The sequence below is a fragment of the Alosa alosa genome, chromosome 16 (genome assembly GCF_017589495.1).
Source record: "Alosa alosa isolate M-15738 ecotype Scorff River chromosome 16, AALO_Geno_1.1, whole genome shotgun sequence".
NCBI lineage: Eukaryota > Metazoa > Chordata > Actinopteri > Clupeiformes > Clupeidae > Alosa > Alosa alosa.
In genome coordinates, this window is record NC_063204.1 from 28,838,700 (window position 1) to 28,855,893 (window position 17,194).

At 42.7% G+C, this 17,194-nt stretch overlaps 1 protein-coding gene across 2 annotated transcripts; it reads right to left on the reverse strand.

Annotated features, from left to right (window-relative positions):
- Positions 1–497: 497 nt before the first annotated feature.
- LOC125309034 (metalloreductase STEAP2-like) lies at positions 498–10,823 on the reverse strand. 2 transcript variants are annotated; one of them, XM_048265684.1, is made up of 5 exons: positions 10,743–10,823; positions 8,925–9,445; positions 7,038–7,565; positions 5,849–6,013; positions 498–2,244 (listed from the first exon to the last, which is right to left on the reverse strand). In XM_048265684.1, the coding sequence occupies exons 2-5, from the start codon at positions 9,414–9,416 to the stop codon at positions 1,960–1,962; spliced, it is 1,470 nt and encodes a 489-aa protein (XP_048121641.1). In that variant the 5' UTR covers positions 9,417–9,445; positions 10,743–10,823; the 3' UTR covers positions 498–1,959. The 2 variants fall into 2 exon arrangements, with proteins under 2 accessions (XP_048121641.1, XP_048121642.1); XM_048265685.1 differs by having other exon boundaries at positions 10,748–10,799.
- Positions 10,824–17,194: the final 6,371 nt, after the last annotated feature.

Here is a 17,194-nt window from a genome sequence, read left to right on the forward strand (position 1 = left end):
TCCTGTGTATTTGGAGGGGGCGGATATCGCCATCTGCTGGTGGTATATTACATAGCACCCAAAAGGCCACACAGACTCCACAAGATAAGTATAAGTATAAGTATATATACTTTTTTGATCCCGTGAGGGAAATTTGGTCTCTGCATTTAACCCAATCGATGAATTAGTGAAACACAAACAGCACACAGTGTACACACAGTGAGGTGAAGCACACACTAATCCCGGCGCAGTGAGCTGCCTGCTACAATGGCGGCGCTCGGGGACCAGTGAGGGGTTAGGTGCCTTGCTCAAGGGCACTTCAGCCGCAGCCCACTGGTCGGGGCTCGAACCGGCAACCCTCCGGTTACAAGTCCAGAGTGCTAACCAGTGGGCCACGGCTGCCCCAAAGCTGTTTCCACGAACTGGGGACCTTTCGCGTGTTAGGCGAACGTGATAACCACTATACTATGGAAACATCCTAATGATGGGATGGGACACAGCAGAGAGGAGAATAGTAACATGTTTTTTTTTGCTTTATTTGGCTATGGCACATATTTCAAGTAACAACAGTGAACATACTGTACAGAAACACAGTGCAAGCCCTGAAGCAGACTCCTACTCCACTAAATGGACTCCGCCCTTTCAAATGTTGGCGTTCTCACTGCAGGGTAGGGATGAGGCTTGTGTCCAGACACATTAATAGTGTAGAGTTAGTGCACCTTGTTATAACTGCAGACAAATCAACCAAACCAAGACTCCTCCATATCCATAGAATGGTATAGACATTGACTGACTAAATCTGATAGTCAAATCTGAATGATAACTCTGATGTCTGCGATGAGAAAAACATCAGTGGCAAACGCACTGTCATGCAGACACGTCTGTGACATGTTTCAGCGTTTCAGCTCATCGTCTTCACAGCAGCTTTCTGTGCAGCTAAAATGGTTATGAGTCAGTTAAACCACTTTTTGACCACATGTGATTCCCATTAGAAAAGAAATTCTAACAAGAGATCTTAGTTTCTCCTCGACCACAATCAGATAGTGACACGTAAAGCCTTTGCATACTAAGATCTGTAATATTGCAAGCATTGATTTTGGTCTGGGAAATACAGAAAGCTGCAGTAGGAAACCTCATTCATTTACACAATACAGATGCAAAAAAACATTTGTCAGCGTTTGTCGTTGTGCAAACATGACTGACACAAAATGAGGTTGTATTCGCTCTTCAATCGTCCAACAATTTCGCATGAAAAATACAGACTCAGTGTGAAAAGGACTGTAGACTTAAATCTCCTGCTTCTATACGTGGCTGTATGATCCTATTTACAAAGTGTTTTTTCCTGATAATGGCATGTTCCACGTGATGGCTGACTGCCTGTAATTTCGTCTAGATTTGGCCCTCACTCAAAGAATCACAATGAAAGGTCTGGGTCAAAAAAAGTGCATATGTTCAAAATTACAGAAAAAAATATGTTTTTTTTTACAATTGATTTTACAAACTTTTTTAACAGCCAGCGAGACTAGCCTGATGTTGCTATCAGGGTAAAGACACGGCAGTGAAGCATGTGGCCATGTGTGCACCGTTTGGACAGACGCAGGCAAGACATCTTCAGACTTATCTTGCAGTGATCCATGGCAAAGCAGTGGCTTAGTCGATAAGGAGTAGAGAGGTGCCAGGAATGTGTCAGTGCTGTGGAGACTGCTGTGTCAGTCATCATGTCAGTGATGAATGAGTGCTACACTGAGACAAGGTGTGAGGGAGCCCATCACGTCACGTCACGTGGCAGTGGTTGTGCGACAGTCAGCAGCATCACAGTGTGTTTCCAGGGATGTTTGGATGGAGGTGACGTCACATGATCGTGACCCGCTCTGGGGACAGGTGACTGGCCGATCGCGGTGGGACTGAGGTGACTTCACATGATGGTGACCCGCTCTGGAGACAGGTGATTGGCCGATTGCGGCGGGACTGGAGGTGACGTCACATGATGGTGACCCTCTCTGGGGACAGGTGATTGGCCGATCGCGGCGGGTCCCTCCGGCCCTGGCTGGCCTGCCAGCCGCGACGGATGAGGTGCAGCTTGCGGCTGAAGCAGGGCAGCAGCAGCAGGATCTTGCCCAGGATCACCATGACGGGGAGGACCAGGGCGATAACAAAACTGGGCGGCAGGTAGAACCGGTAGGCCTCCTCCTCGAAGGCCCGTCGCCAACCAAACAGCAGGCCATGAAATGTAGCAATCAGGAGGGCAATATAACCCAGAGTGGACTGGGACCAAGAACAGAGCATATTACAACATCATAATACATGTGTAATACAGCACATGAATATATTACTGCTTGCTATTAGATAATATGCTATTGTACATATTTTGGATTTTGGAACTTTAGAACATTGACACCTATAAATGAAGACAGTAATTACACACACAACAATTACATGCTAACACTTACATTATTGTTAAAAATTAGTCATATGACTGTTCTCAACAACTTGGGGAATAACAAAATGTTCAAGTAAATACAACAAGACAACAAATGCCATAGTTTCTCATTTAAACTTCTGTGCTTAGATGGGAAGGCATCGAGAAAATCCAATGTTTTGTTGTTGTTTGACAATGAACGACCTTGCATAAACAACCAATGTCTTCATCCGTGTACAGAAAAAGCCTAAATGTATAAAAGTTTATGAGTTTAAACAAGGACAGATTGGATATTTCATTATGAGATTAGCAAAGAATATAGCCTAGAGTAGCCTAAAATATACAGGCCTATCAATAGGTTAGACATTTTTTTATTCCATTTGAATATTGTCATGTCACGTAGCCCTACATGGAACGTTATTAACCAGTTTTCTAACGGTGTCCAACGGTGAGTCATAAAAAAAATATTAATATACTGATTCTGCTCGGAAAGAACCGAATAAATAAAACACTGATTTAAAAAAAAAAAAAATCTGATTTCTGATCCAGGTTCAGTTTGGGCCTGTAGTCATTTCCCAAACCCATCCCATCTCTCTTGTCCACTCTCTTCCTGTCTCTCTCCACTGTCTTATCGATATAAATGGTAAATGGACTGCATTTATAAAGCGCTTTCCCACTCCTCCGAGCACTCAAAGCGCCTCACACTCACACAGATGGAGGGGGCTGCCGTGCAAGGCACCTCACACTTTGGGGTTTGTGTCTTACTCAAGGACATCTCGACAGGTTCAGGAGTTGGGCTTGAACCGACAACTTTGCGGTTCCTGATTGACTCCTCTACCTTCTGAGCCCTGTACCACTGCCACCCAGAGTCAAAAGCCCCAAAAATATACTTTAAAAAAGAGAGAAATTACCTCAGGTTCAGGTTGGACTTGAACCTGGGTTGCCATGGGCACTGTAAATGGTATGGAATGCTGCCTGTCACTTGCGTCACACCTCCCTAGGAACTACCTAGTTCCGGTCCTTGATTGTGATTGGCTGAATCGTGTTCAATGCCGTTGTAAAATGCAGCATAAACATACACCTTGGCCGCATTTCGCTCTATATTACTGCACTACCATAACTTGATACAAAAGTTAAAGTAGCTGCGTCTCGACGTTGCTTGGCAACCATTCAGATAGAGGAAATCTATTTCTTAGCGGAAGAATGGTTATCTATGAATAAATCGTTACATTTCCTGTTGCTGTGCCTTTACTTTATGAAACTTTGCCAGGTATTTATAGTAACAGTTTTAGAAAAGCAATAAGCCACTCGAGTCCGTAGGTTACACTGTTTTTACAACAGCTAAGGGGGGTTTTAGGCACTCCGCTAGCGCGTCGTGCCTAACTTAGCTGTTGTAAAATCAGTGTAACCTACGGCCTCTTGGGGCTTATTGCTTAAATATATACAATGACTGCTATTGTGTTTAGCCATGTACATATACATATATACCATGATGACTGCTACAGGGTTCCTACACATTTTCCATTTCAAAATTCCATACTTTTTCCATACTCAAATGTTCAAACTTCTCGGTATATTTTTTTGACCATATTCTAGACATTGTCAATGGAGTGTTCTTCTAGCAATTGTGAAGAGCTGTATAATAAAGTTTATTATGAACTTGTTAGCCCTCAGAAAACACTTGCCCATTGTTGGATACTTTTTGATGAGGAAGTGCTGTGTTGGAAGGTGCACTCACATTTGATACAGCATACTACATATGTTGGAGACTAGTGCACTGCTGGCAGAGGCCTCAGAAATCACCGTAAACAGTATTCTTTGTTTGCAATACCTATACCTATACCCCAAAAAAAAAAAAAGAAAATGTTTTGTGAAAGAAATGGACAGATTGAGTGTTACAAATTATGACATAACCATCAACACAAGCATTTACAAAGCATGATTATTGCAGTACTTGAAGAGGATTATTCATGTTTTTCTTTCACCTTTTTCATTTACATTATTAGTAATAGCATTAGCATTAAGACAAAAGGCAAAATATGTTTTTTATTCCTCCAATTTCAGCATGGGTGTCTTAACTTTTGCACAGCACTGCATAAACTATATAGACTTCTCTTTCATGTCATTACACTGTATATGCAAGTCAAATTGAGTCACTTTAAGGCCGTGACGGCCCGTGGGGCTTGCTTGATTCTCATGGTTTTAAGCTAACTTCAGCGTTGTTGTGCATGGTGCATAATATGTGGATGAAATGAATTATGTTTTCCATGTCATTTGGTAAAATAAATGCTCAAAAACTCGAAGAAAATCTATCTTGGATTATAGGAGATAAGTGTCTTGTATCATTTCTATAATTTTGGTGAGCTCTACAGGAATTACAAACTATCTCCAGATGTAAATGGTTGCGTATCCTATTACTAGTTACTATTGCTTACTTACTATTAAACCCACCAATAGGCTAGCTAGACCTTAGTTTCACAGCCTAGGTATTTTAGCAACACAGGGCTTGAAAGCATTGCCTGTATCACAAACAAAAACGAAACAATGCGTGGAATTTATCTGGGAATAGGCTACTGAAGGTAGGGGCGAGGTACCTTGTACCTTGCTGGCGTGTTTAATTTGGTTCCTTGGTTAACATAATGTAGGCTATGTTTTTTTTGCACAAAATTGCATCTGCTAATAAACTTAAACATAAACACAAACAAGCATGATCTCCTGTGGAATCCCTGACTGCACCTTCAACGTTAGCCTACTATTATTTGTTGACATTAAACCAGAACGAACGCCAGCTGTTCCTGAAGTTCACTTGCATGTTTTTTTGTTTTTTTTAAATTAGGCAACTTTTTTTGCAGTGGCACTTGAATTCCAGGAGTGGCGCTGCGCCGCTGATGAATACATTGTAGGGGAAACACTGAACAGTTTATCAGATAATGCAGTATCCATGTCTTGGTAACTTTTACAAAATCAAAAAAGTCTACCAGTGTTTTAGCCGAAAATAGCAGAGCTAGGTATAGGGCACGTGCATAGAACTGGGGTTTTCGATTTGGTTTTGGTACCAGGGTTCCCTTGTGGGAGAGATTTTTTCAGAGGACCCCCATTCTGACTGACAACTTAAGCTACACAACAGTAGGAATGGTTTATTATGACCTGAGTGAAGTGATTAGTACTGTAGATGCAATAGTCTGGAAACACAAATATTTCGCCATACCCTTGTTTCTTTTTTCCATACTTATCCAAACCTGGAAATTACTAAAATCAAATTCCATACTTTTCCAGGTTTTCCATACTGCGTAGAAACCCTGCTGCTATTGTGTTTAGCCATGTACATACATACATATACCATGACTGCTATTGTGTTTAGCCATGTACATACATACATACCATGATGACTGCTATTGTGTTTAGCCATGGTTGTGCAAACACAAGGTAGGGCAGTGTGCTGGGGCTCACCTGGATGAAGCTGAACTCCCTCCAGTTGAGGGCGCTGCTGACAGAGGGGATGGAGGTGACGGCCAGGAGAGAGAGGAGGCCCAGACTCATGATGCCAAACGACAGGTACATCTCCACCCGCCACACCTCCTCCTCGTTCCATGAGCTCTCGATGTTGGCATGGACCTGGACATGCACACACATACACACACACACATTCACACATTACACCTGAGTAGGGCTGGGTGATATGGCCTAAAAATAATCTCTGATTTTTTTACATAAAACCCGATTTACAATTTTAATCGATTTTGATTGAAATCTGCATATCCTTCTTTCACAAGCGTTTTACACCATATCTTTAAGTTGTTTATTTAAGATAAGTGAGCGTATTCTTTAACCTTTGTTGTGCCATCCATGTTTTTCACACGTTCATGACCACTCTCAGTGGGAAAAACAACGTAATCACGGGGGCGGTCCCTGATATTCCCAGGTGGCCTGAACGAACCATAAACCTCTATGCTTATGGATGACCTCACTAATGAGCGCCATTACTTTTGGCATCAGATCCTATTTGCTGCCCATCAGCAGCTGGGTAAAGTTTAGAGACATTGGACATAGCCTATATGGCAGATCATTTAGAGACATTGGACATAGCCTATGCTAGATAATTTAGAGACATTGGACATAGCCTATGCCAGATCATTTAGAGACATTGGACATAGCCTATATAGCAGATAATTTAGAGACATTGGACATAGCCTATATAGCAGATCATTTAGAGACATTGGACATAGCCTATGCTAGATAATTTAGAGACATTGGACATAGCCTATGCCAGATCATTTAGAGACATTGGACATAGCCTATATAGCAGATAATTTAGAGACATTGGACATAGCCTATATAGCAGATCATTTAGAGACATTGGACATAGCCTATATGGCAGATCATTTAGAGACATTGGACATAGCCTATATGGCAGATCATTTAGAGACATTGGACATAGCCTATGCCAGATCATTTTTCAGTGATCAAATTTAAAAAGAAAATGGATTTTTTTGCCCAGCCCTACTCCTGAGACTTATTCACTTTTAATAAGTCCTTTAAAGGTTCTTTTTTTACCAGTGCAACTGATTAAAATAATCAAATCACTTCAATAAAGCTATGAAAATAATTACGCTTCCTCTCCCTCTCCCCACCTGCTCACCTGCTGGTAGGCCATATTCATGAGCAGGTATCTCTCAGACTTCCTCAAGGGCAGGCACAGGCTGTACAGTGTGTGCACGCCGGCGAAGAAGAAGCTCAGCAGACCCAGCTGTTTGCGGTAGCCCAGCCACTCGTCCAGCCAGGGCGGGAAGCGCCGGTACTTGGTGCCGTAGCCCAGCTGGTGCACCGCGGCCAGCTGCCCGGCCAGGTACACCAGTGCCAGCAGCGTGATGGCCACAGCAGGCACCGTGTGGTTGACCACCTCCACGGGTATCTTGTAGAAGAGGCTCTGCCCGCCATGGACATACGGGTGGATGATGTCGCGCACAAACGAGTAGGCGAAGAAGAAGATGGACAGGGCCACTGCGGCCAGCACGGGCCCCCGCCACGCCGGGAAGAGCCGGAGTGGCATGTTCTCAATGTCACGCGCCGATGACAGCGCACCCATGTCCAAGGGCGCAAAGCCCATCTGCCGAGCCAGCTCCTGGACCTGCTGTCGGGCCACCAGGGAGTTGCTGCAGATGTACACCTGTGCAGAGGGACGCATGGCAATCAGACCATCTAAGTATAAGTATACTCTTTTGATCCCGTGAGGGAAATTTGGTCTCTGCATTTATCCCAATCCGTGAATTAGTGAAACACACACAACACACAGTGTACACACAGTGAGGTGAAGCACACACTAATCCCGGCACAGTGAGCTGCCTGCATCAACAGCGGTGCTCGGGGAGCAGTGAGGGGTTAGGTGCCTTGCTCAAAGCGTGCCTACTGATCGGGGTTCGAACCGGCAACCCTCAGGTTACAGGTCCGAAGTGCTAACCAGTAGGCCATGGCAGCCCCCATCTATCTTTGCTGTGCTAATTAAGCACTTTGGATTGCCATTTTTGTACGAAAAGTGCTATATAAATAAAATCTGATTGATAGATAGACACACACACACACACACACACACACATACACAAACACAAACACACTTTCATACACTTATACACAATTCAGTAGGTACAACAAACACTTCTAACTCCCTTTCAATCTCCACAAATGCTCAGCATTAAGACACTCTGGGGTACATCATATTCTAGGACTTTGAAAGATATGACACATAAGCCCATACCATGTGATCAAGCTAATTCTCGCCAAAGATGTGCTAAAAAAGGTCCTCTACTTTCCTTTGCTGAGCCGACCACCTGCTGTGTCATGTTTGACGGGCAGACAGAAGGCCCATTCTCTGGCTTAGAGCTTCTCACTGGCAATGAGCTCTGTCTGGCTTGTAAAACTCAGAGGGAAATATCAGGCCAGACTATTCAAAGAGCTAAGCTTACAGACAGCATGTGGGATCATGTGTCTACATTCATACACACATCGTACGTAGGTATGCCACAAATCATAATTTCAGTGACTCCTTGTTTTTGTTTTAACATGATCTGTGACTATGGTTTAACATTACATGGTCTTGTTTTTCTAGTTCTACGCTGTTTTTTTATGATAGCCATTTGCACACCTTATTCTGAGCGGATGGAACTGTTGGAGGACCATTCTGACTAACCATCCATTGTGTTATAATTGCCAGGATGACCATCAACAGATCATCTGGGATTTTTAATTCAAAAGTGCAACACATTAACATGAACACTACTCCTGCTGTACCCATACATGTTGGCCTGCCTCTTAGATCAACTTCATCTACTCGTGCCCCCTCACACTCATTTATTTATTTACACAACTGTTATAATAGAGCTAGCTATAGCTAATTTGAATAGGCCTTAGTGGTCCCTGGGAAGGGAAATATAAGGGTATAATACAGACAATACAAAACAACATTTAAGAGTAGAAGACTAACAATATTTACAAATATCATATCAAACTTGACTAACTGGCCAAGTCTCACCTGATTGCATGTGTCCTTCGCTGTGGACTGCATGGCCCATGCTGAGATCACGTTGAACCCCTTCACCACAAAGGATTCCGGGAAGAGGGAGGCCAGATACTCGGCGTTGGACTCCGGGTACTGGTTCCTGCGGCGGTTGTTGCTCACGTCCACCAGTACCTTGCCCACCAGCAGATGCTTGAGACCCCAGAGCGAGGCGTAATGCTCTCGGCGTATCGCCAGGAAGATGATGCTGGCCTTGTCCACGGCGTCCTCGTGGTGCGTCACGTCCACCACGTGCGGGAAGGCCTCGGCGGCTCGCTTCGGCTGCCGGCTGCCCACCACCACCCCGAAGCCGCTACGCAGCAGACGCAGCGTAAGGCTCTTGGAGAAGTCGCCCGAGCCCACAATGCCCACCACCGCCGCCAGGCGACCGCACTCTCTGGACGCCATCATCTTCACACCGTTGGGCAGGAAAGAGGCACTGCCGGCCGCCATGGAGATGGAGTCCATTCTCACACCAGCAGCACCTGCATAACACTCTGATGAATGGAACGATATTAAAAAACAGTATATCAGAATAAATAATAGTCATAATAATAATAATACATTTAATTTGTATAGCGCTTTTCAAGACACTCAGAGACGCTTGAAACTGGACTATACTAAACACCATCAGATTATTACTGAATTTATAAATGCTTATACAAATGCTTTTGTACTTCAAATCCTTACACAGATAGCCTACACAGTATATAACTTTATAGGATTTAAGGATATGAATTCTCAGAGGAAATATGTGATTCACCAAGGGCATGTGAAGGACACACACATGATGATAAGATTATGAATATGGATTACCAAAAGAATGTAGGCTATGATATCCTTAAGAGTTTTCACATAAGAACAGATATGCTGTGACAATTTAAACAATAGAAAATAACATGCCACAGGTATTACATATTGGTTTGTAGCTTAATGGCTTAATGCAGACTACAGACAGTGCCACTTGGGGATAATTAACCTTGAAAATCACTGTCAGGTGTCAGTTACTTCTCTGTTACTCTTTTTAAAAGTACACTACAGTGTATCCATGAGTAAACAAGAAAAACATGTTTTAGTAGAGACTTGCTCAAGAAGGCATGAACATTAGAACTGAGTCTGACACAAATACCTCACTATGTACAAACATGTATTATGACAGAGAAACGATTAAAATTAATTGAAAACAAACAAACAAGCTATGAACAGCACCGGCTATACTTCCATCGCTGTATTGTGGACTGTCACTGAGTAGGCTACGGAATCTCAGAAGTGTTATCACCAAATAGTAGCCTAACAGGTTGACAAATATTGCATCATGCCACATGCCAATTCTGCTCTACAAAACAATCACCTTAAGTCAACTTAGGGGGCATCTCTGTAGGCTATGGTAGGCTAAACCCTAAACAACCCTCCAGCATCTTGCCTTTGCGTGACGTAAGAACCTGTTAGCCATCAGCTGGTTCTCCTTGCAATAGGGCGCGCACGACTGTTTTTGATTTTACCTTATTTGACATTCGTTTCACCTGTAGGAGCAAGGGTTTATGACTGTCATTGTCGTGTTAGATGAAGTATAAAACACGACGATACGCTACGTATGTGCTTCACTTGGCTGTTTGAGACATGACAAATTGCTTAATGTCGATGGATGCATCCCAGCGTATAACCCGATATTTCTCTTATGCATTTATGTTTACACATATTGTCAACATTATAAGACAGGCTCGACTTCAGAATTCTATAAACACACGCACACGAATTTACGTGGATAGATATAACACAAGGTGACCGGTTTACCTTACATGTGATCCGCTGCCTGCGTGCCTGTGTCCTACCGGTTCCCTTCCGTTTTCTCCGCCCCCCAGTCCGTTAGATGCGCCGTGACCGGGCTGCTTAAACAGGCGGATGCTTGCCATCGCTGTAGCTTTTTCGGACGCTTCTGATGGAACGATTCTTTGGTTCTTTGGTGAATAGCTTCTTTATTCATTATATTTCATATAGCCTATTTTTATTCATTTAGCAGATCTGTTAACTTCTGTTGGCTAATTATCGAAATCTTTTTAAAATGTTAATGTAGGCCTATGCAAATTTAGAGCACTTAAATTGGATGAAGATCCTTATTTTAGGCTAGGCTACTAAATATGTGTATCACAAATTAAACAGAATTGATTGTATTTATGAGACCTCAAAATGTCACAATGGTAACTCCACTATGCCAGTGCGAAATGCTTTCAAGCCCATCTTAGCCTACCTGGACCCGGAAAGCAGTGCAAAAATGTTTGCAATATTGGTCTATCATTTCATTGACCCTATCATCCAGGGCCGGTTCTCCCTATACGCACACTACGCAAGTTGCGTAGGGCCCCGCAAGTTAATGAATATGGCGCGGGAATCGTGCCTAAAACCTTCCGACCTTCCATCTGATCAACCAACCGATCGACCAACCGAACGTCATACCACCCGCCAAGCAGCCTACATATACCTACATGAACTTACACGTATCCAACATGTGCCCAGAATTGTTGCAACATGTAACTTATTCTGTTGGAACATGATGGATATATAGGCTTGTGTTGGAACATGAATAGGCTACATGTAGGAACACTGTACAATGTTGAAACTTCATTAAATGAACATTCATTATGGCCAGCCTCTCCCAGTCACAGTACTTCGTAAAGTTGTGAAATATAATCGCATTTGCCGTTTTTTTTAATGCGGGCGACTGGCTACATAAAAAAAATTACCGCATCTTTAAAATGCGTTCATAATAACGTGCAGCTTGGTTAGCAGTTTTTCAGCAGAAACATGGGAGGACCCATCTAAACTAATAGGTGATTTCACTCTTCCCCTACATTTTAAAAGAACTAAATTGTTTTACAATATTTCAGTCAACTTTAGTTATAGATTGCCTACAACTGAACGTATGCAAATTGGAAAGTAGCCTGTATTAACTTTGATTCGCTGTGCTGCATGGACAATAGATGCACATCGTAAATTAGGCCTATATGAAGTATTAAAATGATTGTTTATAATAGTCTACGTTTGAAAAAATATTGAAATAATATATAAGAGAATCAGGGGAGCCAGTTCATAACTTATGTCTTTGGCAAGTAGCCTACAGACAGACAGGTGAAGAACAGTCAGTCAGTAAGCTACTAGCACAACCAGACCCTTACAAAAAAAAAAAAAAACTGCATTACTTCAAGTGTCAAACTGCAGATTTCTGAGTATGAAAACCGCAGTTTTGGAGAAAATATTTGCAGCTCTTATGCAGGGAATGCAGTATTTTAGAGGCAAAAAACTGCAGTTATTTTTTGCAAGGGGATATGAACAGCAAGCATCAAAAGCAAACAGCCCAGACTATATAAACAAACAGCCCAGACTATATAAACACTATATTTGGTAACTTCCATAGACATCCAAAATGGGGTGAGATGATTGTATTGGGAGCACTGAGTTGTCAGATGATACTATAAAAAAATGGTTACATTTTGTCGCTCAGAGTTCAGGTAGGAGGGCCCCTTAGCAGGATTTTGCTTAGGGCCCCATGGAGGTCTGAACCGGCACTGCTAACTGCTAACTGGCATCTCTTGTATATTCTTTCTCATGTAAAGCAAATGCCTGTTATCTTTTTTTTAGTATTTTGATCAGCTACAGATTCCTATTTACTGCCCTTTATTTTGGATATTGGTTGGATTTGATATGCACATTTTGTAATTTAGCCAGAAATTACAAAATGTGTAATTTTACCAATTACCAAATTTCCCTCACAGGATCAAAAGAGTATATATACTTATACTTATACTTATAGAAATTGTAATTACCACCAGGGGGAGCTACAGCCTTCTAGTGCCCAAGAGAACCATTTTTGGGAACAGTGAATGTCAATGCAATATCTAAAGCCAAACAACTTGTACAAAGTTTGGTCCACCATCAGTGAGTGAGTGCTCCATTAATGTGTGTGTGTGTGTGTGTGTCAAAAAACATCAAAAAACCGCGTCTCTGTAGGCAGCCTAGGCTCCAAGATCTGTACACAAAAACAATTGCTACCAACAAGGGTTGGCAACCCCTCAAAAGCAAACAAAGTGTTTCAACCAATAATCAACGAGATGCACGTTTAGGAGAGTTTTAATTGCACGGAAGGGAGGGGGGCGAGCTAGCTCTCTGTTTTGTTTGAACATCAACAGAAGCGACGTATCCCCGCTATCGCTGATACAACCTTTAAAACTACATTGTGTAATTTCTTGGGTTAATTCTTGGGAGAAATTCTCCCATCTAGCGGTGAGATGGTGTATTGCAACAGACTCCAGCTCCCCCCCACTGCTAGCGTGATTTACTAGCTACAGAAGTATGGAATCAATTTTGTGTCAAAAAAATTAAAGAAATCAAAAAAACGAATCGAAAAATAGCAAGCAAAAAAATACAAATCAAAATACCAAATAGAAAAAATCAAACAAAAAAATTAAACTCAATTAAAAAATACAAGATTGCAATGAAATCATTTGGGTAACCGTGTAACACAGGGGTCTCAAACACCCGGCCCGCGGGCCAAATCCGGCCTGCGTCCTGCCCAATTCCGGCCCGCGATGTATGACAAAATAATAATGTAATCCGGCCCTTGAGGCTATTAATTGCGACAAACAACGATACTGATTAAAATAGACGATAGATCCAGGTACGGTGACAAATCTCATTTGTAGGCCTACTCTGCTCCACTATGTGCAAGACATCCAGAGCTTGATTCAAACCCAAAATCGCTGCGCAAAGTTTTTGGGAAATACTGGTATTACACGCGAGAAACACAAAGACGTGCATATGTAATGACGCGGAAGCGATGCAGGCCATAGTGTTGCAGAAATTGAAGCAGGCCTACACCAAATGTTGAAAAACGTTCACGTGTGATGAAGTCTTAGGTAAGCTATGTTATTCACCTATTCTAATTCTGAAGGAGAATATCCTTTTGGAGATTATGATCGATCGTCTATGACAGTGATAGTCACGGTACGTCTGTGAATGGAGGTGCGTGTATACAACGGTGTCCACTAAGCATACCATGCTTGTTTCGACCCTCTGCCCAACATAGCTTGGAGGTTGCAGTGGTAATCGTGATGATGGTGTCCGTAATGGATGTGGTACAGACAGCAGGGCTAGTAGAAATAGGGCTCTAAAGAACTACAAAGTCACCCGCAATATGATGCGAACTTCTGGGTACTGCAGATTACTACTTATTGTAGGCCTATATTGTAGTAATCTATTACTAAACCACTTTCAAGCCATGGCCTTTTGACATTTTGATATAAAAATCCAATGGTGTTGGCAATGGCTTTCTTAACCCTGATGCCTAGTTTGCCAGGTTTAAAAAAGTTATGAGAGGAAATATTTTTATTTGGTGTGAAACACACACACATACCTGTTTTTATGTTTTTCATTTATTTTATAATTTGTATTAATATTTATTTTATCATTATTTTATTTATCAGCTAAGGTTGCTAGCACAGGTGTCTAAAACTAGATAAAAACACTTGCACTTTCTGTTTGCAGTTTTGTGTGGTATTTGAAAAAAAGAACATTGCATTTTCAGAAATAGCCGGCCCTCCAATCAGATGACGTTGGCAGAATTGGCCCCCAGCTCATTTGAGTTTGAGACCCCTGCCCTAATGAAATACGACTTATGAGCAAGAGCAAAAAAGAGGCACAGACAGTTATCCACCATTTCAGAATATTCTAGAAAAATGCTGATACTCCTTCTCTTCCCAAACAGAATCCATTCCTACCAGAACAGATTGCACAGAGCAGGGGATGGAAATGGCCCTGTAGTTATTATAGCAGCCATGAGATGGCAGTGTTGCTTATCTTTAGAGTGCAAGTCCAAACAAAGCTTTACCCTCCAATTTAGAGCCACATATGTATCCAGCAAGTTATAACTCTCATTCTCATGAAACTCCCGCAGGGAATTGATGTATCAGCTATGGAAAAAATCTGATTGTTTCAAGCGGAAAAATTATGGGAGTTCTTCGAAATGATTATGTTCTTTACAATTTGCGAAGGTCATTTCACCATTATTTTTGCCTTGGCACGCTTTGCCCAAATAATACCGCTCCTAATCTGTCCACTAAGAGGTAGAATGGGAGATTAAGCAATGGCAATCTCCGCACGGTTCTGAGACCCAGGGGGAGAACTTATCCCCTTTCACAGTATGAGGTTGGAGGGGGAATGGAGGGAGTTCCAGCGAGCACCCTTGTATCACAGCCCTGCTGGCCACACCATCAACTGGCGTTATAAGCTCTGATGCTTCCCTCATAAAACATTCATACAATTCCAGAAAAGGGGAAAAGAAAAACAAGTGCCTTAAAAAATAAAATGCGCTTTAATCTTTGGGAGAGAAAGCGAGCTTGAGAGTGAGAGAGAGAGAGAGAAAATGGAGTGGAAGAAAAAAAAAATTAAAGCATAGCTGAAAACTTCCACTTCACCCTTTTGGTGACATGTCAAGTAATGTAAAACCGGCCCCCTGAATATTTATTGAGCCCAAATGAACTGTCATCCTTTTTGTGCCAGCGCTGCAGAGTGCTAGATATTCAGTGTATGAGATGACTTATGCATTGTTGTGGCTGCACATGTTAAAATAAGAGGTTTAGTTATTTATTTATTTACATTTTTTCCCCCTCTTGAGCGGGCACGTTCCTTTACAGTGTCAAACAGCCAAGCCGTGCACTTGTGAGATGCATTAATCAAGGCAGTTTGTTGACTGAAAACTTTTTAGTGAGACTGACTGTGAAGGTGGAAAAAAAGGCTGTTTTAACATTGGAGGTGGGGATCGGGGAAAGAGTGGGAAGAATGGAGGTAGAGAAGGAAGGAGAGAGGGAGAGAAGGAGGGAGCAATGTGGGGAGGCAGGGGCCAGACAGCCCATTACAGCGTAAGATTGGGGAAGAGACAGAGTGCGAAAGAGATAACGGGAGGGGGATAGAGAGAGAGACAGAAAGGAGAGAGAGAGGCCGAGAGCGAGATTGGGGACAGTTTAATGTCTACCATGAAGGTGACCCGGGATTACTCCAGTCCCCTCCCCACAATCTCATCCCCGCATCTGGAAGCCATCGCAACACAATAAGCTCAACTTTCTGCCCCTCCGCCTCCACCCCATTCTACCCCACCCCCTCACTGTCCTTTTCCAACTCATTTCTCCTTCAGTCTCTGTCCTCCTCTCCCTCACAACCCTCCGTCTCCTTCAATTCATGCTCCCCACTCTTCAGTTTAGGCATAGTCCACTCCTGACACATAGCCTGAGCCTGACGCTTGTAGCTGAGTTGCCCCTACGAGCAAAAAGCTCACAGACTAGTCTACACGCCTGGTTTTGGATGCCTTAGCCACTCACTGGATACTCGGGGCCAGAGAGGCAGTTTGGAACGGGAGCAGCACAGATCAATGAACCAGGTGAAGAACCAGGCAATGCACGATGCCTCTGAGAGCACGCAACCAGAGACTTTCTAATGAGGAGACACAGCACTTAAAGAATCCTCCATAGAACTGCATGTTATAGTAATCTCCACACATATCCCACCCCTTCCTGTATACCTCCCTATTCTCTTGAATAGGACAATAGCTGCCCGATAACGGCCCAATGTGCGTTACCAAGATGACTGCCGAGTGGAGGGACTTGCCTAAAAGGACTTTGATGCAACCTCCTCAGCCTGCTATGCTCCAGTTAGAACACTCACAGAATTGGAGACACAAAACAAGCTTTGTTTGCTTCAGAAGAAACAACTTGTGGAAGGAACAACTCTACTGACTATGACATTCTCAATGAATGGCATCCTGTCTTGATCTGTCTTTGTACAGACAGGCATTTGGAGTTGTATTCTTTCTTTCTTGGATTCAATCCCAAGATTAGAGTACAGAAGGGTTACAGTATTCCCTTTTGGAGGACAAAACCTTCATTTGGCAGAAGAAACCAGACTACCAGACACAGTCTGAGATCTGAAATGTGGTTGAGAGTGTGTGTGTGTGTGTGTGTGTGTTTATGTTTCTGAAGCTGTTTCAGACTTCCAGCCCGGCACCTTATCCAATTTCTTTCAGCAGCTACCACAGCAAATCAGCTCCAAAGATTGACCCTCTTAAGTTTTACTGGTTACGACTTCTGAGAAAAGCCAATCATTATTTATATTGTACCATCCTGCATCGTAGTCAATGATGTAAATAGTGAATCAGAAACACTGATTAAAGCACACACACACACAAACGCACACACACACAA

Bases quoted from the DNA above. Each gene is read 5' to 3' on its own strand.
- LOC125309034 (XM_048265684.1), bottom strand. From the start codon at position 9,416: ATGGACTCCATCTCCATGGCGGCCGGCAGTGCCTCTTTCCTGCCCAAC. The intron at 7,566-8,924 runs GTGAGACTTGGC...CCCTCTGCACAG, and splicing joins CGAAGGACACATGCAATCAG to GTGTACATCTGCAGCAACTC. The intron at 6,014-7,037 runs GTGAGCAGGTGG...GTGCATGTCCAG, and splicing joins TGAATATGGCCTACCAGCAG to GTCCATGCCAACATCGAGAG.